General features: G+C 34.6%; 1 protein-coding gene across 4 annotated transcripts; it reads right to left on the bottom strand.

The window, feature by feature from the left end:
* Positions 1-27,434, bottom strand: TMPO (thymopoietin). Of its 4 annotated transcripts, XM_037846137.1 has the most exons (9): positions 26,882-27,434; positions 19,075-19,201; positions 17,226-17,384; positions 11,711-11,808; positions 4,764-4,883; positions 4,569-4,664; positions 4,042-4,152; positions 2,892-2,980; positions 1-2,212 (listed from the first exon to the last, which is right to left on the bottom strand). In XM_037846137.1, exons 1-9 carry the CDS (start codon positions 27,158-27,160, stop codon positions 1,927-1,929), a joined length of 1,365 nt encoding a protein of 454 aa, XP_037702065.1. In that variant the 5' UTR covers positions 27,161-27,434; the 3' UTR covers positions 1-1,926. The 4 variants fall into 4 exon arrangements, with proteins under 4 accessions (XP_037702065.1, XP_037702066.1, XP_037702067.1 ...); XM_037846138.1 differs by lacking the exon at positions 4,764-4,883; XM_037846139.1 differs by lacking the exons at positions 4,042-4,152; positions 4,569-4,664; positions 4,764-4,883.
* Between the last annotated feature and the right edge of the window lie 507 nt (positions 27,435-27,941).

The following is a 27,941-nucleotide window of genomic DNA, read 5'->3' on the forward strand; positions in this document are numbered from 1 at the left end:
TAGAGGTTAATTACTTTTTTATTATTGAATTATATTGTAAAGTCTTTACTACTACATCTACAATTTAATCAAGAAGAAATGCTTTGCATTTACACCAAGGACACATTTACTCTAGTGGCATCAAACAGACACAGACAAAAGACAAAGTACATGTTTTAAAAAATAAAGACTACATGTTTTACCTGGTCCTACTTTTGCTATTTTGGACCACATTTTTTCCTCTTAAAGAACTGACCTTACATACATGTTAAATTTGATTTATCTTCTCACATTTTTTTAACATTAAATGCAGTTTCTCACAATTTCTAAATTATAAACAAAAGATTGAAAACAATATGGGAAACAAAGTTTAAAAACAAAGTAAGACCTGTTATTACCCTATAGTGGAAAGGTTGAGTAAAATGTGGCCCCTCTGTGGCTCATCTCAAAGAAACACTTTTACTCAGAGGCAAACATTTCTGATTTAGGAGTAAGTTTCCCACTCCCTCTGCAGGACCAGATCTTCAAGTGTTTCTGGTCTCAATTGCAAAGTTAAGTGAAAATGTCTATAAAACATCTACAAGCTAAAAATCAGGGCTAATTAAAATAAAAATTGTGTGCCAGTCTAAATATATATCTTTAGTTTTTCCTTTTTCAAAAGTATCATTTTTATTGCAGATGATATTTGAAAATAACTTACATTTTTAGTGTGCTTTATGTTCAATAACTAAGTTTCAAACTCAAATAAGTTTAAAATTTTTAAGTTTCACTTGATTCTACTGAAATTTCAATTACCTACTACTTTACTTAACCAAGTTCTACATGAGGTAAGTTTCAGCTAAAAAAAAAAAAATCCACCACAAAGATAAAGTTAACCATTTCAAGAGTATACAAAATCATAATGCCCTCCTCATATTCTAAGTTGACAACTTTGAGTTAACTACTGCGTATCCAAGAAAAGTTTACCATGTAATTTAAAACCAAATTTTTTGCACTTTAAAATCAAATTATGTTGGGAAATACAGGGCAAAAAACTTGGCAAAATTTGTTTTTGGTAACAGAAGACAATGCAATAATGAATCCAAATGGAACGTAAGTTTCTAACTTCTAAACAAACACACTTACCTATCTAAAAAATATTTCTGTAGCAAATTGGACAGAATAAATGTTTTGCTGTAAATAAAGAGTACAAATTTCCAATTATGGCCTGATAGCCAGCTAATAGCTTTTAAAAACATGTATAGCCAACTAACAGTGTTCTAAAACATACATGTTTGCACTAAAAGATCCCTGCTAAAAATCAACTGTATTTAAATGGGTCTTACTGAAGAAGTAGGACTTTCATGATACTAGAAATCTTTTAAAAAGTAAGTACAATAGGGCTACAACAATAACATTACTATTCATAAAAATTACAGAAGAGATTATTGCTGTACTTTTCCCCAAAAACACTATCAAACTTTGTTGAAGTTGTGTAACCCCAAATTACTTTTCCTCTTACTGAATTTCATTATCTGTCACATATCTCTAGTTTTTAATTCAGCAGAGAATGAAACTTAACATCTGTTCTGTAAGAATTCAGAGTATTTAAATGTGTAGCTTCACATTATACTACCATGTTTTGCCCTTGTTTTCCAAATACACAAAAACAATATACATTTTTCTCAAAAATGAAATAAGATGTCCACATTAAAAAAATAAAGCCTACAAAAAAGTTCCAGAGCTTAAAAAAGGTTATTCATATGGCACAAAGTGATCTCCTACTAGTCCAAAGTCCAAAACATTTAAATGAAGTCCATTTATATGTCTTGTTTTCTTTTCAATGGAATATTTATCGAGGTGAAATCACATTATTTTTAGTTCTTGAGTCATCAGGTGTACACAAATGTTTTTTTATACAGTTATTTAAAATAGGAGACCAAATAGAGTGTGCCAGAGAGAAAGCATTCAGTCAGATTTTGCAGAGTTATCAGGAAGAAAATTAGAGAAGGGATTTCCTTGGTTGGTTTCCATAGCTTGATAGACCAAAAGCAAAAAAACTGCCACAACAACAAACAGCAAAATTTTTATCCACATGGGAATGATACGTCCCTTTTTTGTCTTTTCTGACTTGACATCTGCCAAGGGAACATACTTAGGGACATATTTAGATGAGAAAGATTCTTCCATTCTGAAATCACTGAGTTCTAATGGCCGGCCTGCAGCCCCTTTGATTGGCCTACGACAACTAGCACTGTTGGGAATGAAAGAAGAGAACAATAAATTTTAGATAAAGTCATGATTTAGATAAACAACATAAAATTTCAATGCTCTTCATAATTTCAAGTAGCAAGAAAAGTCTCATTGCTACTCCTAATTCCAAGCACATTTTTTTGAGGTAACAATAGAAAATTGTTTCATAAACTGCTTCATGTCTATCAACCTATTTAAAATTTACATACATTTTTCATTTAAAAAGTTAGAAACATAACTTTTATTAGAAAATATTCAGATAAATAATATTTATCAGAATGCTGACAAATAAATACTCACTAAGCCTGCCTTCTTTCTTAAAGGCTTTTCAAAGCTAATATATTTAGGAGATTGGGGGAGGGGGGCATAGTTTGGTTTTGACTCCTTCGTCAGAAACAACTCAATAAATATCTAAATACAGCCTTTTCAATTAGGATAAAAGTATCAGGAAAAAAATTATTTCCTTAAAATATTAATTACATATAGGTAGATTATATAGCTACAATCCTTCAGCTTAATGAAATTCAGAAACTGACTCAACTTTCAAAAATATGAACAACTGTAGCTTAGTGGAATTAAACTGTTCCCAAAAGGAAAACAATTCAATTCTGAGAACTGAATAAAAAAACAAGAATGTCCTAATAGAATGCAGTAATACTTCTTTCAGTGTATTTGAATACCTAATTCCTGTTGGTGTAGATGCTTCAAATGGAAACATTTCCTTAAGAATATCCCTTTCTACTCTTCTTTCCTCTGTTTTTTCAACCACCTAACAGGAAACAAACAAACAATCACAAGTTAAAATTTAGGTAAAAGTACAGTAATTAAAACATAATATTAGGTAGCAGTTTTAAAGAACAAAACACAGTTAAAGGAAGTCTATCCCAGTTTTCACAACTGCGATTTCAAAGTTTATTATTGTCTAGGCAACCACATGCTTCCAAAGCATTCTTCAAATTTCTTCAACATGAAGATATCTTAATGTGGTAATTAGGGAGAAAAAAATCACCACACATTCAAATAAGTTAAAAAAAAAAACAAAAACAAAAACAAACAACTAAAAAAATCTCAGTACATCTAATACAGCAGTAACTTTCCTCACTGGATATCCACGCTTTTCACTAATAAAACATTGAGTACACTGTTTCTTCCCTTGTTAAGAAGTCTGTAATAAAATAAATTATCAAATACAGAAGATATCCACTTAATATTGTCCTTGAACAAATTTCAGCCTACTATAGATTTTAACTATAAATTTGTTCCTATTTTCCCAACTTAAAAAACAAAATCTTTTATTAACCTCCAATTGTTTTGCGGTTTACCTTTATGCCCAATTCAAAATAATAAAATACTCCATCTCCTTCAGTAAAATCATTAAAATTATAATGCACCATGCAGTTAGTACATTAAAGCTTAATTATGTAGGAGTTAATCAATTCAAGCAGCAGATGTCAGGTTAAAGACCCATTGTATGACTTGTCAGTCTGAAAGACAAAGTGTGGTCTTGGTCTCCCTCCCTCACAGCCCTAACCACTTTCAACTCCCAACCATGACAGAACATACTACAAAGCAGCACACAAATAACCACTCCCCTGAAAACTCGATATAGGCACATAGTAGCAAGAGAATATATTAGCATGTCATACAGTATTAGGTAACTTCCATTTTCACTAATAAACCTGTCTTTAAAATAATACCTACATATATACATATATACACACACCACCCAATAAAGAAAGCTCTGTTCCCTCCCACTATAAAAACCAAATGTCAATATTTCCTCTTTAAAAGATCAATGATAGCCCTCAATCTAAATTTTTATTCATTTACTTCAGCTCTCGTCAATGGTTTCTTTGGTGTTCTTCTGGGTATGTCTGAGAATTCAGTGATTGGCAGAATAGGAGCTGCATGCTTGAAATTTCCAGTCACCCTATTGACAACCTGCCAAGATTCAAATTATTCAGACTCAGAATTAACCAAACACAACAAAGACACTTAAAAAAAGAAGAGAAACAAACGATATTCTATGTCTGTAATATTTGCAAGCTTCCTCTAGTAAAAATTTAGGCAACGGAGCCTACAAAGGAACATATAAGTGCTTTCACATGTGCAGTCTTATCATTCTTTAAATTTTTTAGCAAAAAGCATCCTTATACCTGGATTCTTATACAACGTATCAATTTATTTATATAAATTTGCCATACTGAAAGATCCTAAAATTCAGAACTATATGGGAAAAAGCCATTTCAAGTACAGTATTTAAAAACATGAAAAAATCTGCAATTTGCAGGAATTCACCACCTCCCCAATTCTAATTAGAGGGCATACCACTCATATAATTTATGAAACATATTTACTAAGGTTTCGTTGCTTGAAGCCATTATAGTTTCAGCTATGGGAGTACTCTCTGAAATTACTGCACCATCTATACGAAAATGTTCTGAAGTTTCCACCTGTTAGTTTGAAAACAAAACAAAAACAATAAATATAAAATAATCACTAAAACCCTACCAATTCGAATACCCAATTCTAAGCAATAAGCCTTGCATCACCCTTTTCCTTGGAGTTCTTCTTGACCCTCTTGTAGATTCCCTAGTTAATGCCTGCAGAGGTCCGCCTTTTGAAGATCCACTTGTCCATTCAGTCTCAGTTATTCCAGCTTGAGAATAGCTCTATTCAAGCATCAACACATTAAAAAGCCATATTCTATCATCAAACACCTTAATAATGGCCATATTAGTATACTGAGAAACCAAGACAAACGTCTAAATGCTAGCAGTTGCAAACACTGTTTGGTCCTCAAAATATTTATAAATGTATTGAATGGACTAATATGCAGGCAGCTAAATACACTAAAGATATGGTAAAACACAATAAAGAGTCCATCTCTAGTAGGTCACCAAATATAATAAAAGCAGGGGGGAAAGCACAACTATCACTGGCTCCTTTTGTGACTCACTGTTTTGTTAGATGGCTCTGGTATCACAGTTGTCTACCTCTAGAATCACAGCTGTTTATTTCTTTGATTGTCTAAACAAAAATCAGTCTGATCATGACTTAGAAAAAGTCATCTGCCAAAACAAGTAGATTTTCTTTTAAGACAAAAATGTGAATTTTTATGATTGTTAAACTTTTTCTGGTGGTTAAGGATTACATAAGTGAAGAGTTCAAATTATAATTCAACAGGTGTCAAACTTTTTGGAAACAAAAAATGTCAAAATTGGGCAGCCACACAAACCTAGTGGTCACCCTTTCATGAACATGCAAATCTAAAATGTCACTGCAAAAGCACAATCTACCCACTCCTCACCACAGAAAGATAGAAAGATAATAGTGATATAGTTGTTACTGTCCATTCCCAGATTCATTTCTCCCTGAAAGATGATCAGTATTTCCTCATTTAAAAAATACTCCAGCAGTCCTTACACTACCAGTTTTAAAATCAGGTCAGTGTTTCTCAAACTATAATATGCATATGAAGCATCTGGAGCTTTTGTTAAAACACAGATTCCGATTCAGGAAACCCGGTGAAGCCTGAGATACTGCACTCCAAATAGCAAGGCATTAGATTTTGAAGCCACTATTACCATGTGATTCTTTTAAATTCTTTTAACCAGAAAGCATCCACCAACAATGAGTATTATAGTAGAGTGTGCTTATGTTGTCACATTTGCTTTCAAGCCAATGTTTTTATATTCAAGACAGTGTCTATTAATTTAAAAGATTCTTTTTTACTCTTATCTTGTGCCAGAAGTGGTCATCCAATAAATATGCTCATTTGGCTGAAGCATTACTACCAAAACCCTGCAAGAGACACATATTTCTTACATTTGATTTTGTATTTATCCTTATGTGGAATTTGTATTATGAGAGTTTTCCCCTGATTCAATCTGAATCTCTGGGTTGCCTTATCCTGCTATCAATTAGCAAGTTTTTGCTGAATGCAAACTTAATGTTAGTCAAAAGACAAATTCATCAACAAATCACACACATGACAATAGTAAATGCTGATGAATAGACAAGATCCTGAATTAACAGAATTAATAGAATAGCTTTAATCCGAGGTTTTCAACCCTGGCTGTGCAGTATCATCTGGCAAACTTTAATAGCAAGGGTTGAACGCACCTGATTTAAGATAATATAACTAACATGCATCTAAAAGCGAAATGCTTCAACAGTATTTCCCCTTTAAAGAATTACATTACTTGAAAGGGCTAATAAAGTTATCAGTTTTGCAACTTATCTTATATAAAGACTAGATGATTTTACCTACATCCATGAAGATAATAGGGGGTGGGGGTGCAGGTGGGGAGCCTTTTCCCTTAAAATCCTGACCTACCAAGTTGCAGGGCTTTGCATTTGTTATGTTTTGAGTAATCTCTTCATCAAATTTTTTACATTTTCACCAAAGAATTAATGAAACCATTTTGGCTAATAAAAAATACATAAAGAAATATGTTTACATTTTTATTAGTATCTTTGACTATAAAGGTCAAGTTCTACTTAAAGATTTTCTTCTTCTGTGGAAGGAAACACAAGAACTCATTGACTGTGGGGGTGGCTGGGAACAGGGATGTCCATTGTAAATCATTTATACTTTCTTTTGTTCAGATTTACTAAATTCTTAGGCTGAAAAATGTCACCCAATTTTATTAGTATCTATGTATCACTACTGAATTTAGAATTACTCAATCTACACAGAAAATTCATTGATAACCCTTCTCACAAACAGGAAAGATATTCTGAAGATTAATTTTTTTAAAAAATTAAAATCCACTAAAATCAAGTGACTTAGAGAAGAAAATATAAATAATAAAATTATAATCCAATGTCATACTTAGCAAGATGGACCATGTATTAACTTAAAAGAAAGAAATTCATTGGTACAAAAATTCAGTAATGTGACTGTTGTATGCTTTGGAGCCAAAATAATTACAGTGACATCTACTTTCTGCAAGATATTCTATAGAAAGTCCTGAATTTACCATGAGACAACAGAAAAAGTAAAATCATTTTCACATTGCTTTCTGTTAAGCAATCAAGTAAAAAACTGTTCAGAAGACATCAGGTAGTAGGCACAAAGAACACAGAAACTGGGCTATTACAGAATCCTACGAATCTCAGTCCGTAAAAATATAAGATCTAGAAAAAATTATACAAAAGTAGGTTATAAGAATAAACCAAAATAACTAAAAGCTACCTTATTCTGAAGCACTCACTAAAAATTTAGGTTAAACATAACTAACATATTGGATAATCACCTTAACTTTTTTTTTAACAGCATCAAATTTCTCTATTAGAGAACGGTACTCATACATTGCTGGTGGAAATGCCAAATGCTTCAACTTCTACTGAGTTGGCAACAGCTAGCAAAATTACATGTCATTTACCATGTGACCAGCAATTTCACTTCTAAATTTCCCAAAGGCAAACTGGCACAAATATGAAATCGCATATGCAAAAGGTTGTTTATCGGTTTGTTGTGGCATTCTTTGTAACAGCATACAACTGAAAACCCAAATATCCACCCAAAGCAAACTGGCTGAATAAATTACAGTACAATCATAAAATGCAATATTATACAGTTGTACAAAGCCATGAGGAAAATGACTATATAATGATATGCAGTGATCTGCAGAATGTGTGTTTTGGTTAAAATCAGAAAGGTAGAGTGTGCAAAATAGGCTGCCTTTTGTATAAAAGGGTATGAGCACAAATAATTACATAAATCTATGTATTTACCCATATTTTAAAAAAGAAACAAATTATCATAAACTGAGAACTAATTTTACAGATGGACTGAACAAGGAGAGAAGAAAGATTTGACTCAACCTTGCTTTACCCTAATGAAACCACATACACATTCTCAATTTTAAAAAATTAAATATGAAAGAAAATGGCAGTCCTTAATATTAGATAGCAAAACTGACTATACACCAAACCGGTGGCCTTATACAAAGAGAAAAATTATTTAAAGTGATTTTAAGCACTGTATTTTGACTATATATCTTAAGGACAAGAAAAACTGCAAAAAAAAAAAAAAATTCAAAATTGCATTTAGCAGCCTTATTGCTAGAAGTGATACTGTATTATATTTCTCAAACTTGACACCCAGTAGGAATGTATACCTTAAAGTGCAAATTGTAGCCTCCAAATACCATTTTCCACTAAAAGAAATAGGTTCAATTATGCAGAACTATTTTTTGTACAAATTGTTTAGAACTTATTTATGCAAAGTTTGAATGCAGACCAGTGCTTTTATTGAGATTGCCAATTTTCATGGTTTCCTTAAAGCAGGAGAGAACTTAACCTGTACTTCATCAACAAAAATAATCCATCTACAAATGTGCACAGATCTGACAAAGTGTGGTTAAGATCTTCTAACACAAAAGCACATTTAACTGGAAGTTTATAGCATGCTTTGTATGTCAAGAAGTTACACAAGCATGTTGTGGAAATAAGTCAATTAGCTGAGTAAGACACTCCTTGCCAAGCATTCTCTATATAGAATTCACTTTCTTCCTCAAAACTTAAAAATTCAGACTTCAGCTTTTGTGCTTAGGAAAGCTTCATTCCAGCATGAACTCTTGTACTCTCTATAGATCTAACTTATACAGTGAGTTGAGAAGTAGAAAATGATCCAGTGTAGTCTATCTTTTCTTTTTTTCTCTCCTTTGAAGTGTGAGTTAAGTACTCGTGTCAGGGTTATTACCTGGCTATTTCCTAACTGTAAAGTTATGCATTCATAAGTGCCACTGTTTAAGGTGGTGTTTTCCTAGACCTTCCCTGAAGGGGGGGTTTACCTTTGTTGAATTTGTGTAAACAATTGTACAATCCTCCCATCCCCACCCCCCAAAAAATAAATAGGTTCTTTGGAAAAACGGCTGATTTCAGATATGAGGCAGGAAATAACCATGAGCCTGGGATATCTTACTGTGCCAGAAAACAACTATCAGAGACAACTGGGTTCAATTAAAGGATATAGGAACCAACTTAGTAATTCCCCCTGGCTAAAGCTGGTACAATTTGAGTTTTAAAAAATGACTGCAATTGAATAAAACAAATCAAAACTAAAAAAAAAATTATTAAAATCTTATTGGTTACCCTTCAAAGTGGCTAAGACACTGTATTTTGAAAATTACTATATAAAAGGCAAGAGATAAAAACATTTACTCTGACTCACCTGTATGAATTTTATTTCAAAGTAACTATGCAGTTCATGAGGAAAAGTTCTTTTAAAACAATTACAGTCAATAAATGCGAAGGAATGAGAGAATAAGGAAAATCCCCATTTTACAATCTCAAATGAAAGAATAGCTCAAGGTAATAATCATCAATGGCTGTTTGAACCATTAAATGAAATAGTGATATGCAACTTGGTAATGGATGGATCAGGCTTCTGACATCTGACCCTATCACTAATTAATTTTAGCATTAGCAAAAGGCAATGTGTCTCCTAAATTATACAATACGGAGGACCTAACACTACGAAATATTCTTGCCAAAAAAACTGAACCTGAATCTAATCAACCCTCTGTGTCTATGCTATCTAAAATGGTACCCCCAGCCACATGTGGCTATTTAAACTAAACAAATTAAACATTCAGTTTCTCAGCCATATCAACCACATTCCAACTGTTCAAAAGCCATGTGTGGCTAGTAGCTACCAAAATGGACAGCATAGATTTAGAACATTTCCATCACTGCAGAAAGTTCTACTGCAGTCTTGTTATAGTCTAACACCCACTCTAGAGGAAATGCAGGGTATAAAAGAGCAAACTAAGTAACATTTGAAGGAGCAATCTGACAAAGTTTTATAGTGAAATGACCTGGTTTCTTCATCAAATAAATGGAGGGAGGAACTCTCATAGTGTGAATAGCTACAGATTTAAGAAAATTAAAACAAAAACAAACAAACAAAAAAACCAGAACACAGATATGATCTGTGGGTTTTGTTTGGATCCTGATTTAAAGAATTTCAGCATTAAAACAGACATTTCTGAAACAACTGGAGGAATCTGAACAAAGATTACATATAAGAGAATCATTAATTTTATTAGGTATGATAGTGATATTGCCATTATGTATTTTTTCAAAAAGCCCTTATAGAGAAACATAGTCAAATACTGATGTTTTGTGTGTGCAATGATATATTTCAGAGATTCAATGTCTTCCAGTGAAAAACAAAACTACAAAAGCAAATTAGAGTGGAGGAGGAAGATGAAACAAAACTGGTAAAGCACTGAACACTGCTAAGGCTCTGTGATTGGAGAGTTAGTCAACTCTCCCCTCTACTTTTCATTATGTGTGGTATTTTCCATAATAAGGCCATTGTCTACTGCCTGATCTCCTAAATCTACTCTTTTGATTATGTATCCTGCTCCTCAGTTTAGATTCCCATCTCAAACACTTATCTCTTAAACAAACCATCTTTGTACCATCTTGCCCCACTATTTTTTTTACTTATCACCTGACCAGTCACACTCCTGCTAGCACTATGCCATCTTGTCTTCATACTCTGGACCAAACTCTCAATGCTTCTGTTACAGTGTTCTTCACCAGATTTTCCTAGTTTCTCTTGCTCTGTTATTTACCTATTCTTCAGCATGCTACTGCAGCTCTTCCCTATCAATACTAGATAAAAGGGCACTAAAATATTTATTTCAGCAATTGGTTCTATGTTAAATGGAATCTTCTATCATTCAATGTTCTATACATTCTCTACAGTCACCAAACTTGTTTCTAACAAATAATTTAGAAATTCAACTTATCAATTACATAAAACGAGGAGAGGGACATGGATTAATAAATCCAGAATGCTTCCTTGAAGATGTATGATTATTAAAATGACAAACAGAAGATGAATAAGCAATGAGACAAGTCTTCCAGCTAGGTATCAAGTAAGACTAAGACAAATTACTCTGGATAGCTGCCATGTAAAAAAAAAAAAAAAAAAAAAGCATCAGCCAAATCAATGTTAGATTATAGTTAATAATATGTTCTGTAAACTAGTTCATTTCTTTACCTGTGCTTACTTTTTCTTAGCTTCCTATATTTCCTTTTGAAAATTTGTTTAGCTTGCCTCTCCTACAATGGAAAAGGCAAATTTTTCCATATTTTTCATCTAGAATAAAGGAAGAAAATTGTATGGCTTTAAGATCAGACTAGCTTCTGAGCTAAAAGCAAAGTAAGAAATCTAGAGACCAAGACACAAAGATACACCTCCCCACCTTCTAAAAAATAATTATTTGATTCATACTTAGCACAGAATTAAGCACGAGACATTTATTAAACATTTGTTTTTACAATAAGCACAGGCTACAATACACTGACAAAAACAAAAAGCTGAGATCTCTAATGCCATGTAATTTAAAAATGGAACTGATAGTTTGAGTGTGCTGGAATGTGCATGTCAACTATTAAACAAAAACTAAAACACAGATTAGTGTTATCAGGATATTACTTATATCCATAATGGTGATCATAAAGCTAAAGATACCTGATTGTGTTCAAATCTTCTTTGCTTGAATATTACTGGAGTCTTTGCTCTGCCCTTCAGTGGTTCTCTCTTCTCAAGCTTGAGCTCTACTTTAGAGTCTGAAAACAACATCAGAGAAACCATTACTCTCTGAAACCTACAAGAAACAACAAAATCATCCTAATATTATTAAGAACCCTGGGTTTAGGCACATTGATATGTAAAACAAGTCTGTCTGTTGGTATTACTTCAATAAACAAAATTATTTAACTGTGATTTGTCTTAAAATATTTTTTCTTTTTCATCCTTATTATTTTTATTCTATTTTTATCTTCCCCACTTCTTAATCTGATCACCACTTCTTCCTATTTACTCTCTTTGCCTTTTCTGGGACTAATATAAAATAGCCTTCAACATGAAATGAATTAAAATTGTTCCCGTGAGGCTTATTGCTAAAAAACAACTTAAATGTGGAAAAAAGGACATAAAAAATACAGTTGCTGACATTCTTTTGCCCATATATTACATTACCATATATGACCAGTTAAGTTTATTAAGATTTGGAATGTGGAAGGGGAAAAGATATAGGGAATTTTAACAATGAAAATACCTGTAAGGTATCAAGCCTCTAATAATTCTAGTAATTGCCATGATAATTAGAAATGGTAATAACAAGTGCAATTTAAAAGTCTCTCCTCCCTCATTTTTTTATATAGTTACAAAAAACCCTGGGTACAACTGAGGTGGAAGTAAGGCAGAATCTTGTTCACACCAATCACAAGTTATTCTTTCCCCCACCCTTAACAAAACCGAGAGAACACTTCTTTGAAGAGAAATCATATATATTACTTGGCTTATTGCCATGATGGCTGTTAATCTAACAATTCGAAGATACATATCTCTTTATAAACCCCAATTTTCTATTTTATCATTGTTTGAAGATCTAAATTATTTTTTAAAAGACTAATAAAAACTTTAGTTAACTTCCTAATTTTGTGGCCATTTATCATGGTATCGCAAAATTAACAAGTCAGTTATTAACTTCTAAACCTTCTTTTACCAAAAAATTTTAAAGTTAGATGGCTACTTTCTTACCCAAGAGACAGGAATGGCATCTAAACAAAAGCCTAAATTAGCTTTGCATGAACTCAATGTAGTTGTGCTAAAAGGTACTCAAAATAGTTATGTGGCCTGCTAACTTTCCAATCTACTACTAGTCAGAGTCCACCTGCAAGTTTCCCAAACTTGGACAGTGATTTTTAGCAAATTAGTTCAAACAGTTCAGTCTTTATGTAGGACTGAACTATCAATTCCACCCCCCCCACCTCCCAACAACTTCTATTAATAGATTTATTCTAATGCTTTGTTAACTCAATTTAAGAATCAGAAAGCACAAAGTAAAAACCTCATTAGGAATATAGATAAAAAAGATTAATTTTCTTGGAAATTTAGATGCCAACAGTACTGTCCTCAAATAGAAGAAAAAGCATACGACCCATTGGAATGTTTTCAATTACACCACTGGAATGTCAAGTGAATTTTAATATTGAAATGGAAAGGGGATGCTCATCCAAATATCTAACTTGTTGCAATTCCAAGAATAAAACACACATACAACATGTTTCTGGAGACCACACAAAATTGTTCATATTTAACAACTTTATTGAATTTGTAAAAGCATTCTACAGTAACACGTTTTTTAAAAATCACAAAGCACTTAGCAGGTACATGGATACATGTACATTTCAGAAGACAAATAACAAATAAAACTGCTCCCAGAAAACTGCAAAGACGGACATGAGTAGTTCAAGAATATGGTATTGGTTAGAGGAGTACCCAAGGCAACCATATTTGCTTATGCTTAAGGCTACGATTTTCCACAAAAACATAAAGAAAGGTGATTAGCAAACGCCTTCTACAGTTAGACTCTGTTTCATCTTACAATCATAGAAATGAAAAGAGGACAATCCATTCCTTTATACAGAGACACTATATAGTATGATTTCTACAGCTTAAAAAAAACACAAAACCTAATAATTTAAATTTGTTTTTAAAGTTTAGATTGCCATGCTTATTCATCCATGAACTATAATATACCTTGAAAGAAAAGTTTTATTAAAAAATTGCAGACATCTATCCAGTCTATAGTTTAATCTGACAAACCAAAGTGATGGTAAGAATGCATTAGTCCAGGATATCTATTGTGTTCCAGAACATTGTTGCTCAAAGTGTGGTCCCATGGATTGATACTGATCCACCAAACCATTTCTGACCAATCTATGAAGAGGTGTGTGTACCAGAATTCAAATAATCACATTTATCAATAAAGTTTTACTACCAAAAAACCCCTGTCAATTGACCTAAAGCATATCTCTAGATTTAAACTCTGGTACATGTTTGTCTTGTCTGTGGACCAGTAACAGTTCGTGGACCTGCATTTGAACTGCACTGGTAAAATATTATGAAGTTGTAGACTTAAGTGAAAAAGAAACAAACAAAACTGAGAAAACAACAGCAAAAATGTGGACAAGTTCTAAAAAGTGAAAAGATATTTAGATGGGACTATCAAAAAGAATAAAAATTGTTTTGAATGTTTAACAAGTGTTTAATTTTGCCCTAGAATGCATGTGGGACTTTTAAGTAGAGAAGATTTTATTTATATTCTAGTTAATATAATTTTCTTAGTTTTGAAGAGATGTGGAAGCAAAAGTAAGAGAGAAAACGGTTAACTAAGACAAAAATATGATCTAGATGTTTGTACCAAGCTTTCTAACTTAAAAAGCGGGGGGAGGGGGGGCGCATAATGCTATGTAAGTAATTACTTTTATATTGTAATTTGATGGGCAGAAGCTTAACACTTTCAAATAAACACAAAGAGTATAAAAATTTTAGAAGAAAATTCTGGCACAGTGTACTAATTTCCCCATATCAAAGATAAGATGTCTTTGTTTTTAACTCTATCAGTGTTTCTTCCCATGCTTTTTAATTACTTTGTATACTTCTTCCTCCAAATAATGTTCCACCTTTAAGGGAGTACTGCCAGCTTATTCTTAGAAGCTGGATTAATTTTGCAATCCTTCAACCAGAGGTATCTGCGACCCACCGTGGAAGATCCCATGGCATGGGCAGCCATCTTCACTTCATCAAATGCAGCTTCACAAAGAAAGGAGGCTGCATCATATGTTTTGCTCAGAGTCTCAAGTGCCTGGTGCATTTGACTAGGATCAGAGCTAAGAATTTGTGCAACTTGACTAATGTCTGCCTGCATAGCCCTAACTACAAAAGCAGTATGGGTTGCAATCTGCAATGCTGATGCTGCAGCTTCATATGCTCTACTGAGTGCTAAGTCCAACTGCTTATCACAAGACTCAGTGGAGGCTGCCTGAATACCTGCTGTGGCTTCAGAAACAAGTCCTAGGATTTCATCGTCTACTTTTGGAACTGATAATATCTGTGTTGCCTCTGTGGAAGAAACTGGATACTTGCATGCCAATGAAGGCAGTTGCCTGTCAATTTGCTGCCACTCCTCTTCAATTACTTTTAAAATAGATTCATGGAGAGGAAAAGATAGTTCTGAGGCATCTATTTTATCATGCTGCGATTGCTTAGACATTTCTATGCCTAAGGTATTAAGTGAATGAGAGACAACAGTTTTAGCAAAAGAAGACATTGGTTCATCTCCAGGCAAATTCTGAAATGTTACAAAGGATCCTGAATCCCTTTCCTCCACTGACTTTTCAGTGAGTCTAGGGCGTTTTTGTGGAGGAGACTGGGATTCAGTTTCCTGAAAATGGGATCGATCAATTCTCTTCCATGTGTTTTCTACATCCAGTGGGGGTATAGAGTTAGAAGTCCCAGGCAAACTACCTACCCCACGCTGGATCAATAGAGAATTGACATAATCTCTGATTGCCTGAGCAAGGGGTGGAGAAATTACCTGTGATCTCTCAGACTCTTCTAGTCCCTCCCTTTCACTGGAAAGAACTGATTGATCTGAAATATGGGGCCTTTCAGTACATAATGGTTGAATTCCACTTTTCTCTCCACAGCAAATATTTTCTAATATGGCTTTATAACAAGTAGTGGTGGTTTCTTTAGTCAGTGAAGGAGAAGCTGCGGCAGAGACCAACATGGCAGCGAGTTCATGCTGAGAAGATGACGAAGAACTTTTCTCTAAACACCTATCATGACTAGACTTGGAGGAAATAAACAAATTCCCTCCAGACACTAACTTCTCCAACTGTCCCCTGCCAGGCAAGATTGTGGCAATAAGAGGTTCCCTAGGTGGGTCTCCCTTAGAAGTGGGTACTCTCTTAGCTGCCTGTAGTTCAGTCCTGCCCAAAGGAGGACGGGTGGACATTTCAGGAAAAGAAATACCCTGAAAAATTCCACCAGAGGGAGTAGTTGGAAGTTCAGAAAAAGGAACAAAATCCCTAGTGGACTTCACTTTCTTGTGTTCTTTCTTCTTTCCTGTAGAGGCAAAAGAGGCAGGAAGTTTAAGCATTACTTGTATTTGAGCTGATTTTATTCTTTGCCTCCTTGCTAAAATAGTGCTGTTGAAGAAAAAAGACTCTATATTGCATATTCTGAACAACCAATTTGGCAGACTGTGCCCTGGAAGGCAATTCTTGGGAGATATAGGTCATTTTCATCAAATTAAACAGTCACAACATTAAGAATCAGTTCATATGATTTAAAAGTTTATAGACATCAAGTTGTACTACTAATAAATTTTACAGGATTTTAAAGGATTTAATTCATGTACTGTTCTCAAAAGAGAAGTATTTAAATATCATGGTAAATTTTTCTTAAGATAGTATAGTCCGCTAAAAGTACATACGAAATACTTGTTTGAAAGTTGCCTTAAAATTAGATTATCTAGTAATAATTGTAAACAATTTAAATGTCTATCAATAGAGAACAGAGAAAATATGCCATATTCAAATGTTACCACCATGTATTAATTACAGGGACTAAACCAGACATCTATGTAATAAATTTTAAGATTAGATCTAAAAAAAATGATATGGAGTAAAGAAAAGTGATAACATTTAGCATGATATCATTTATATAGATTTTTAAAAGCACAAATAGATAAATATATACATAAAAATATGAAAAATGGACTGGAAAGACAAGCATCAAATTAATGATGGTGGTTACTTCTGTAGAGGTGATAATGAGAATGAGTAAGTGGAGGAACTTTTGACTTTCTAATATTTTATTCTCTGAAAAGTTAACATGCAGTTCAAGATCATGAAAAGTAGATACTTAATACTTTTCAGTTTCTTAAACTTCTAACAAAAAATATTTAAATCAAATTACTTGGAGGATTCCTTTAATGATGTGAACAAAAAACTATATAGCTTTCTAACATTGTTTTTTTAATGCAATTTTATTGAGATATATTCACGTAACATACCATCCTCCAAAATCTAATATTGTTTTAAATTTTACCTTCTTCAAGGTCACTCTATCTTAAAACAAATCTGGAAACAAACTACACGTATTTTACTAACGTCATTTTAAATTTTACCTTCTTCATTGTCACTGTATCTGTCAGAGTCATTACTCCCATTCTGCCTTGTATTTTCAGCTGAAGAAGAAACTGTTGGCAGAGGTGTAGATGATCTTGATTCTGTTCCTTGTTCCCTCAGCTTTAGCAGCTTTTTCTCATACAGCTTCCTGGTTGTTCCTGTATCAAGGCAGAACTTGCTTTAAAAGTTGGTGTTGTCACATAATTCTTTATTTAGCTATTGTTCTTGCCTGCTCTTATATATTTATTTTCCTGCGTCTAATTTTTATTTGTATTTTAATATTTTCAATTATTTAAGATCCAATTTAGGTACTATCTTTAGTAACATTTAAAAGTTACGTTTGTACTTTCCTTTTCTAAACTTAAGTGCTTAAAAAATATTATTTAATAGATGCTTCTCTACAACAGATGTTTTTCTGGGATTTTAGCATACAATTACATCAATGTTTCTTTTAATAGGATGGAATAGATAGTAGATTGATATAGGTCTTACTCCATCCATATATGATTCAATATTTTTAACTGAAAGAGCTCTCCAACTATCTCGTCCTAGACTTTGTATTTTCACTTCGCTATGTTTTCCAATATTATGTCATGACTTTCACTCATTTTAGTATTTGCCTGTGCAGAAAAATCATTTTTATAAACAGATTGCACCTCCCTAAAGAATTACCATGATTAAAGCCCCATCACTCTAAGAGATCAATATACCTACAGTCACTGAGTTATGGGGAAAAGTCCTACAAATCACATCTAAACATAATTTCTTTGCAGTTAAAATAACCTTTCATGGAAAATGGATGCTGCAAAAAGAAATTATATATCAATTATACAGCAAATTAAAATTGATTATAAACAAATTCTTAACACACTTCAACATGAGTGACCATTTAAAATCAAAAATAGCTTTTTCCTCCCTATTTTACACTAGTTATGTATCTTTCCTTTATTTCTATAAGATGGGTAAAATGACAATGAATTATTTTTAGAAACAACACATATCTAGAAATGTTGCCTAAGTAGTCTTAAGATGAACAACTGGTATACCAACTTCTAATTTTAGTATATGTTGATATATAATACACATTTTTCACTGTCCTCCCTTTTGGAATTTAAAATGAAAATTTAAAAAGAGTCTCAAATGTCTGTTGGTAATTATATTCTATCGGGAAATGATATATTAAAGTTCATTAAATAGAATGAAAGAAAACATTCTAAATTTTGTTGCAAAAAGCAAATCCCCAGAACTCCACAGTGCTCAAAATGTTACACAATTAAGAAGATAAAAATGGGCTTTTCTCATCTTGAAGTTATGCTAAGACCCTAAAAAACGAAAGCACAATCAGCCTTGCAAATCATTATCACCTAAAAGTAACCCAATGATGGAAATCCAACGGTTGTTCTTAAGGGTCTCATTCTTGAGTTCCAATTGAGACACAACTTTTTTTTTTTAAAGGTACCTTTATAACAAAAAAGGGCACTATGCTAATACTGAATAACCTGAGTTCTATTCACAAATCTGTCACTAACTTATTGGTTTGGATAAATGTGGCCAGCTATGTTATCTCAAATTTTTCCTCAGTTGTCACATATTGAAAATACTAGACCCATATGGTCTCACCAGGTAGTGTGATATGTGTTCCATATGAAACAATCTCAACAATAGAGGTAATTTTAGACATTATCTATTTCAGTTCTTTCATTTTATTTCTCTCATTTATAATTTAGGAAACTAAGGTCCTGGTCATATAGCTGATTAATGATGGACCGGCTGGGAGAACCCAACTCTTAGAAAAACAATTTGGGCTACTGATTCATAGGAAAGATATTAGAAATTTCATCAACTTACCTACAATAGGACCAGGATTCACTCCATATTTCACAAGTTGATCCAGAAGATCTTCATTAGTGAGTTCTGTTACATCTAGATCATCTTTATCTTCTAGTCTGGGTTTATCAGTTTTCTTTGTGGCTTTCTGTAAACAAAGTCAATTATTTTTCATGTGAATTAGGACTTTATTTCTAGAAATAACACTCTGAATACAATTATTGTGGTAAACATGTAAATTCACCTTCAAGTAGATGATAGTTTTATTAGATCTGAATGATTTGATTAAAATCTAAAAGCAACAACATTTGACGTTTTCTAAATTCAAGTCCAATTATAAAAATATAACAGCCAAGCCAGTAACCCAATTTTAAAGACATTATTATTTAAACAGTCAATTTTGGATTACATAACTAAAGTGGAGACCATGGCATCAAAAATCCAAGAGAGCAAATTAAAATTAAAGCCAACTGACTTTGGACTACATTATATATCTTGTATTATAATCAAAATCATGGTTTTTTTCTTTTAAATAACTTAAAATTTATACTGCATTTCTCAAAGCATTTAGCTCCTGCTGGCAAGGGAGACAGACCAGTATGAAAGTTGCAAAGTGAAGCCAGATAACTGAATATACCATATATACAATTTACTACTGACCTCTTTTTTGGGAATCCTTACTTTAAATTAATCCAGAAAACTTTAGTAGTAAAGAAGACTTTACTACTAGAAGTTTATATTTAGTTATATAAAAAAAATGATTCCTTTTTAACAAATATATCAGAACTTAAGAAGCTAAAATGAGTAGTCTCCCTGCAACATAGTTACTTTACTAGTCAGTTTGTGGTCCTTGAAGGAAGTTAAGACTTCATGGTCATGTATCACCTCTGACACAGCTTGGTCTCCAGCCTCAGTATTGACCATTTCACTAATGATAGTCAATGTGGAATAAACTTGGAGGAAATATCAAAATGAGTTTTTAAAATAATTTAAGCAATGGCAGTATCTACTGGAAAAACTATGTAAGTGTTCAAGATTAAATGGGAAAAAGGAGCAAAGGTATGGTCACTTTTTTAGGGTTGTGGCAAACAGCCTTACAAATGCCTCAGTATTCCTAGAAAGCATCAGAGTATGAACAAAAATGGCTGTTTAAATAATGGCCACAAAGATCAATCAAAGTCAATTTAGGCCCAAATTACTATTAAAGGAAACAGAAAGGCCAACATTGCATTCATGACATACTTTACGCAAACTGCTTAACATTCAAATCTGTATGAACTGCTTATTTTCTGACGATGCCAAGGGAAAAAAATCAGGCATTATTTGACCATGTATTAGAAATTTTTATGTGTTTTACAAATGAAAATTTGAAATACTTCATATAATGCAAAATCTGAGAAATTCTTTTAAGATTGGCTGATAAGAACAATTATATCAAGAAAAATCTTTACTACAATAAAAAATGGCAGTGAAAAGTTATAGGGAAGGGTATGTTCAGAAGACTAAGATAAACACATATTGCATTGATTTAGAATTACGAGGCTGTTATCTTGAAGCAATCCATATCTTGATATCAAAATAAATTGCCTAGAGTCTAGGAGTTCTAGATACAAAGCCTTTAATTATCTAGAGAAATTATTGTTTTAATGAAACAGACTTAATCCATTTTAGTGACCAACCTGAGTTTTCCAAAAAGTAATGGACAAGTTGGGGAGAAAAAAACACCATTATATAACACAAATACTAAGGAGCAAAAAAGAACCATCAGGTTCATATTACTTCTCGACAATCCCTCTCACCATAAGAATGTTCAAATTTTATATCAACAGAACATCCAGGAATTTCAACTTGTTTCAATAGCCTGATGTTTCCAAGAATCTTTTTTTTTGGCACTCATCACTACATTCTACCTACTTTGTATTAGTTATTTGTATACATGCTTTCTCTTCCCCAGATGGTGAACTTCTTAAGCAATAATCTCCATATCTGGCTCTTATCAAAATCTTAAAACTTTCAGAAAAGCTACCACTATTTTAAAAAGTCATACTCCAGTATGATTCTTACTCTTGGGCTTGAGAATCTATATTTTTAATGTGTATCTCAGGCGATCTGGATGCAGTCAGTTAAGAGGGCAGCAGAAAACAGGAGCACTGTCTTACTCATTTTTGGATCCCTTTTTTTTTAATTAAAAAAAAATAGTGCCTGACACAGAACTAGAAATCCAATAAGTGTTCTGTCAAATGAATATATAAATTAAAGTGCAATCTGGGGAGGGAAAAATAAGTCACTTATTTTTGAGGATCCATTTCTTATTAAGAAATAACATAGGCTTATCAAATCAAAGTTGGAAACCAACACCCTTACTCTTTCCTTAAAACAATGAAAAACTTGAGCTGTACAAAGGAATCTTAAATAAGGGGCCAGTCAATTTTACCTAAGTTACATGAAATAAAGCAGGGGTTCATAATAAGGCTACCCCATTTTTCTTTTCATCCATAGGAAGAAAATTCCAGAAAAATAATTCCATCCTACAGAATATCAAATTTATTAATAAAAATTGGGAGATACATAGCATGGTTTAACATGATTATCAAGACAGCAGTTTCATTCAAGAGGAACCATTTGCACTGATTTCTGCCTCCAGACACCACTGTTACTTTAAGTGAATCACAACCTCTTGGAGCTTAATTCAGTCAAAATAGCTGAATAGTACAGCTGTGTACTATTGACAGGTACTGTTCTTCAGTTTCTTCCTAGCTACCAGATAATCTGTAATGTCTTTTAACTTTAAGGTGTAACAGTTCTATGATAGGAACTATGAACTACTCTAATTTCATTAAGCTCTAACTTTAGTAATACAAGTGTTAAGTCTAATAACTATTAAAAAAATACTGTACTGAATAGTTATGGACCAAGCTATGTTGTAAGTATTAATTTACTGACTCCTAACAGTTCTATGACATAGATACTATTATCCCCATTTTTTTTAAGTGAGGAAATTGAAGCCTAAGGTCACAGAGCTAACTCAGGCAATCTTCATGCTATAGATTTTATACATCACATTTGCATACTTATCCAATCCTGAAAAATACAGTAACTTTGGATTGTATTGCTTTTGTATTAAAGACAAAAACTTTCAAAATCACATGATGGAGGTATAAATTACTGAGCACTAGACACTTCACATACGTACTCTCATATGGTCTTCAACCTTACCAAAAGTAGCTATGAGATCATTCCTACCTTACAGGTGAACACCGAGGACCTGAGAGTGCTATTGCTGTTCAAGGTCATCTGCATAAGTGGCAGCCCTGGATATCTATCTGATTCAAAAGTCTGTACATTTAACATCTTACTGTAGTATAAGTGGTCAACTTATGATTTAATTAACATTTAACATTACTAACACATTTTTTACAGGTTCTATCACACATCTTTAGATATTTTTGATCAAAAACTCATAATCCACTAGACCAGACCATTCAAGAATGCTACATTCCAAATGTTAATTAACTGTGTGTGTGTAGGGTATATAAGAACTCTATTTTCTGCATGATTTTTATATAAACCTGTGCTGCCCTTAAAAAAAGAAGAATTCTGTGCTCCACTGGACCCCAAATAACTACATTTTCATACTTTGCACCTTGGAACAAAAAGGCAAATTGCCAACTCTGTGTTTATGCCTACAATCTAGATCATTTCAACACCTAAAAATACCGTTATCATCAAGATGCATACAATTTTTAAAACAAGCTTAGAAATAAGAAAACTGAAAACCAAAATCAAATTTTCAACATACAAGTATTTTTTGTTATGTCACACCAATTGAATATAAAGATCTCAGAGAGATGGCTGAAATGAAATGTACTGGTTTGTATACATTATGTCCCCCAGAAAATGCCATGCTCTTTGATGTAGTCTTGTGGGAAAAGAGGTATTAGTGTTGAATAGATTGGAATTCTTTGATTGTTTCCATGGAGATGTGACTCAATCAACTGTGACTGGATAGTTTCCATGGAGGTGTTACCCCGCCCATTCAGAGTGGGTGTTAATTGGATCACTGGAGTCCTACAAAGGAGTTCACAGACAGAGGGAACCTCAGAGCAACTAAGAGTGACATTCTGAAGCGAAGCTGTGACTAAGAGGACAAAATGCCCCAAGAGCAACATTTTGGAGAGTGCCATTTTGAAACGTGACCTGGGAGCAAGTGGACACCAGCCACATGCCTTCTGAGCTATCTGAGGTTTTCCAGGTGCCAATGGCCATCCTTCAGTGAAGGCACCCTTTGCTGATGCCTTACCTTGGACACTTTATGGCCTTAAGACTGTAACTGTGTAACCCAGAAACCCCCTTTATAAAAGCTAACACATTTTGGTATTTTGCAAAAGGGCAGCATTAGCAAACCAGAACATGAAATAATGTGTCCTTTAATTAAAACTATTCCTCATATAAACCAACAAGGCAAACAACCCAAATAAAAAATTGACCAAAGGACTTGGATAGACATTTCTCAAAAGAAGATATATAAATGACCAATAAGCACATGAAAAGGTGCTCAACAGCATTAACCATTAGGGAAATGCAAATCAAAAACACAATGTACCACTTCATACCCACTAGGATGCCTAATATTAAAGATAAAACAAAACAAAACAAAACAAAACAATGTTAGCAAAAATGTAGAGAAACTGGAAGTCTCCTGCATTACTGAGGGGGATGTAAAATGGTGCATTGACTGTGGAAAAGTTTGGTGGTTCTTCAAAAACTTAAAACATATAATGACCAGATGACACAGTGATTCCACTTAGGTATATATCCCAAAGAATTAAAGGCCAGAACTCAAACAGATGTACACAGTATTAGTCATAATAACCAAAAGGTGGAAACAAGCCCAATAGTGTTGGCTAAACCGTGGTATATACATACAATGGAATATTATTCAGCCATAAAAAGGAATGAAGTTCTGATACTGTGACAACATGGGTGAACCTTTTTGAAAACACGGTGCTAAATCAAATACCAGACACAAACGGGTAGTTACTGTATGATTCCACTCATATCTGGAAAAAGCAAATTTAGAGATAAAAAGTAGATTAGAGATTACCAGGGTCTCAGGGAAGGGAGAATGGGGAATTACTGCTTAAAGGGTAAAGAATTTCTGTTGGAGTGACGAAAAGTTTTAGTAATGGAAATGGTGAAGGCAGCACACCACTGTAAAAGTAACTATACTGAACTATACTTAAAAATGGTTAAAATAGCAAATTTTATGATATATGTTACCACAAAAAAAACAGCAGACAGTAGCAAAAAAATTTCCTCATAAACCCAGATAAACTATGCAAATATTTAATCTTAGGCAAATCCATGTTAATGTTAGATGGGTTTTAAAATGTTAAAAAATTCACCAAGAATCTGCCTTTTTTGCCTATCTCAAGCACAAAATTTATTTAAAACAATTTGGCTTTCTCCTAGATTATAAATAATACCCTTTCAAGAAAGGTGATTCTGTACTGTTATTATATATAGCTAACAATGACTAAAACATATATAAATAAAAAATGCAGGGTAATTTTATATACCAATTATTATAAATGCCTTATGTAAATTCAAGGTATTTTCTGTACCTGCTAAAAAAACATGTTAGACTGCTAAGTTAAATTATAGGTCACATTTACTTAATGTGCTTTAAAACAGAAAATGATGCTACTGACCAACTACCAAGATAAACTCCAAGATTAACTACTTCAAGTTGTTGGCACAACCTCCAGGTGATTTAAATCTATGATTAGAAAATAATTCTCTATAAAGAAGTAATCAGAATATTAAATGTGACACAAAAGGCTTAGCATTTTACTGGACACATAGGGCACTCTTAAAATGTTAACTACTTTTCACCCCAAACTTGACCAAGTTGACTGACAATGGGAATTTTTTTGAAGTAACATGAGAAAATAACACAATCATCATTAAAAAAATTCCAAGATATTAGATTATTATGGGATGCGTGTAGGGCCTGCAGAAATTGCTTTCTACTAAAGTGAACATGGTAAGCACTCAGAAAGGCTGGATAATTGAACTGAGATTTAAAACCTTTACATTCAAGTCTTCTGCACCCTCCCCACTTCACTCTGGACAGGGTAGAATGGTCTTATTCTCTTTAACAACTATCCGTGGAAAATGAATCTTTCTCTTCAAAAATAATTAATAATAATAATAATAATGGCTCAAGAATACTTTTACAGAAGGTGAATACAGGGTTCTACAGAAGGCTCTTTTTTTCTTTTAAAGTGTGCTGCTTTAAACGGAAAATGTTTCATTTTCAACCAAATCTTTACTAAAACAGTTTGTTAATCTTTTTTCAGAAGGAGGGGAAAATTGGGTAATGGGTATGCTTTACTCCAAAAGTAAACATATTTATTAAGAAGGGGTAAAGTGACTTTCTTCCGATACATAAAAACAAGCGATCAGGAATACTAAGGTGGGATTAGTCTTTTATTTATTAAACAAAGCACAGACTCTTTGCCAAGCACAGTCTTAAGAGATTAGTAAGGCTCAATTTTTTTAAAAAATCAAGCTAAGATTTTCAATTCAATTTTCATGTGTCTACTAAATCTCTTTCATTTCCACTTGGGTAGTGTAGGGAAACAATAGTTTTGTTTTTTTTTTTTTTTTTTAATTAAAATCACACAACACAGAGGGTTATAAACTTCGAAAGAAGCAATCTTGAATTGTACTAGTAACCAGTAGCAACAACTCCAAACTCCACATTCAACTGTATACATCAATTACTAGTTTTAACTAAATTCTATCATGATTTGAAGTCCAACGCTAGGCAGATTCAAGCCAACAAAAGCATATATAAAAGCCACAGAAGAAAAATCAAACTGTTCTCAAAACATGCATTTCCCTGGACCAACGAGATTTACTCAGGACCAGACATTTCAAATTGGAATAAAGAAATAGAAAAATGTCAGTTTTCCTGATTCCGAAGTCTTCCCTTTCCTCTCATGTAAAAATTACCAAAAATACAAAACAAAAACCACCCCAAACCCTAACTATAATTAAAAATACGTGAGAGTCTAAAACCACACCAAACCTCAGTAACTACAATTCTCAAATATTTAAGCGTCTAAAAATCTTAAATTTAAAAATGCCCATTATAGTTTCAAGTTGTCCCCTCAAAAATGGCAAGTGGCTGGAAGAGAGTAAGAAAAACATGAAAACATAAACGGTTCAAAAAGCCTTCCATATGCAAAAAACATAAAAAGGCGGGAATTTCCCCCCCCCCCCAAGTTTTGGTTAGAAATTATGTGTCACAAATTGCCCTCCAGGGAGCGCTCTGAGCCTCTAGTCATTTCAGTTAATAAAGCGGGAAAACATTCTAACATAACCTATAGCATTTTAGCGCTGACCCTCCATAGGCTTTCGATAAGGGCACGAAGTCTGTCGTCTAAATACCCACTTCAAGGGACACCGAATTACACAGGCGGGCCCGTGTCATCCAGGGGCAAAATAACAGCAAACATAAAATTTGACACCTCCGAGACACAACGTCAAAAGCCGCGAGCCCTGGGTCTCCAACTTCTGGACTCATCTCCAGCGCCCTTCCCTTCAAAGCCTGCAACCCCGGACCCAGCGCCAGGAGACACAGGGATCCGGCTTTACCATCCCGCGCGGGGGCAGCCCCGCCACCCACCGAGGCCCGAAGGGGAAGACAAGGGGGAGGGGCTGCGGGCGGGGGCGGGCGCGCGCGGCGGCAACCGCCAAACGTCCGCCTTTGTGAACCCGGCCGGGCAGGAGGTAGCTCCGCCGGGCCGGCCGTCCTTACCCTGCCGACGGCGGCGCGGCTTCGGCTTGCAGCGGCCGCCCCGGAGCCGAGGACCGGGGTGGGCTCGCGCTCCTCGTCGCTGGAGAAGTCCGGGGGACCCTTGCTGTTGGCGCCGGCAGCAAGCGCTGGCCGGTTCCGCGCCGTGAGGTGCTGCAGGTAGAGCTGCACGTACACGTCTTTGCGCTGCTCCCCGGCCGGGAGCGTCACATTGTTGGCGATCAACTCACTCTTCAACTTCTCTTTCGTCAGCACCGAGGGGTCTTCCAGGAACTCCGGCATCTCTGCGGCGAATCCCCTTCCCTGCAGCCTTCACACCCGCAGCTCACGCCGGGGTGCTCGCTCCTTGCTTGGGGCCGCGCTGCCGCCTCCGAGCTTCTTGGCTCCCGTCCCGGAGGAGCGCTGCGGAGCAAAGCAAAAACTTGCAGACACAAAGCAAACCAAAAACTGGACACAAAAGCCCTCCGAGCAGAACTACCCACCAAGTGAGGCCAAGATAGAGCCCCGCACCAACCCCAGCCCACACACTACGGGCGAGGGGAGAGCAGCCCGTTTCGCTCACGCCCCAAGAACGGATGCTGCCATTGGCCGAGGGCGGGAGGAAGCGCGGCGGTGATTGGTGGAACGGCTCGCGCGGGTTCCATTAGCGGCGGCGCGGTGCGAGAGATTGTAGAAACGCAGTTTAAAAGGCGCTCGGGCGGGAGCTAAGTGTTTGGCTGAGGTTCCTGGCCCATTTCTTATTTCCCTTTTCTCCACCCTTCCCCTTACACTTTGATAAGGAACAAGTCGTAGTGCTTTTGTGCGCGGTTTCCTCTCCCTCCCCCTGCTTGAGAAGAAGCTTTTCTCTCTGGGGTCGATCACCTGCTTACATGCGGGCCGAATTTCTTGCCAGCACTGAGGACCCTTGGCTGGGCCTTTTTCGATTCCAGGACACTGGTCCACCGACGAATAGATACAGCCTTATCTTTCCCCGAACGGTAGCCTTGAAGGGAAAGAAAAGAAGCGAAGCATGTTTGTAGGCGCTCACATTCCTTGATTTGATTTATTTGGGGTCGGGGGAGGG

This window comes from Choloepus didactylus, chromosome 8, assembly GCF_015220235.1.
Source record: "Choloepus didactylus isolate mChoDid1 chromosome 8, mChoDid1.pri, whole genome shotgun sequence".
NCBI lineage: Eukaryota > Metazoa > Chordata > Mammalia > Pilosa > Megalonychidae > Choloepus > Choloepus didactylus.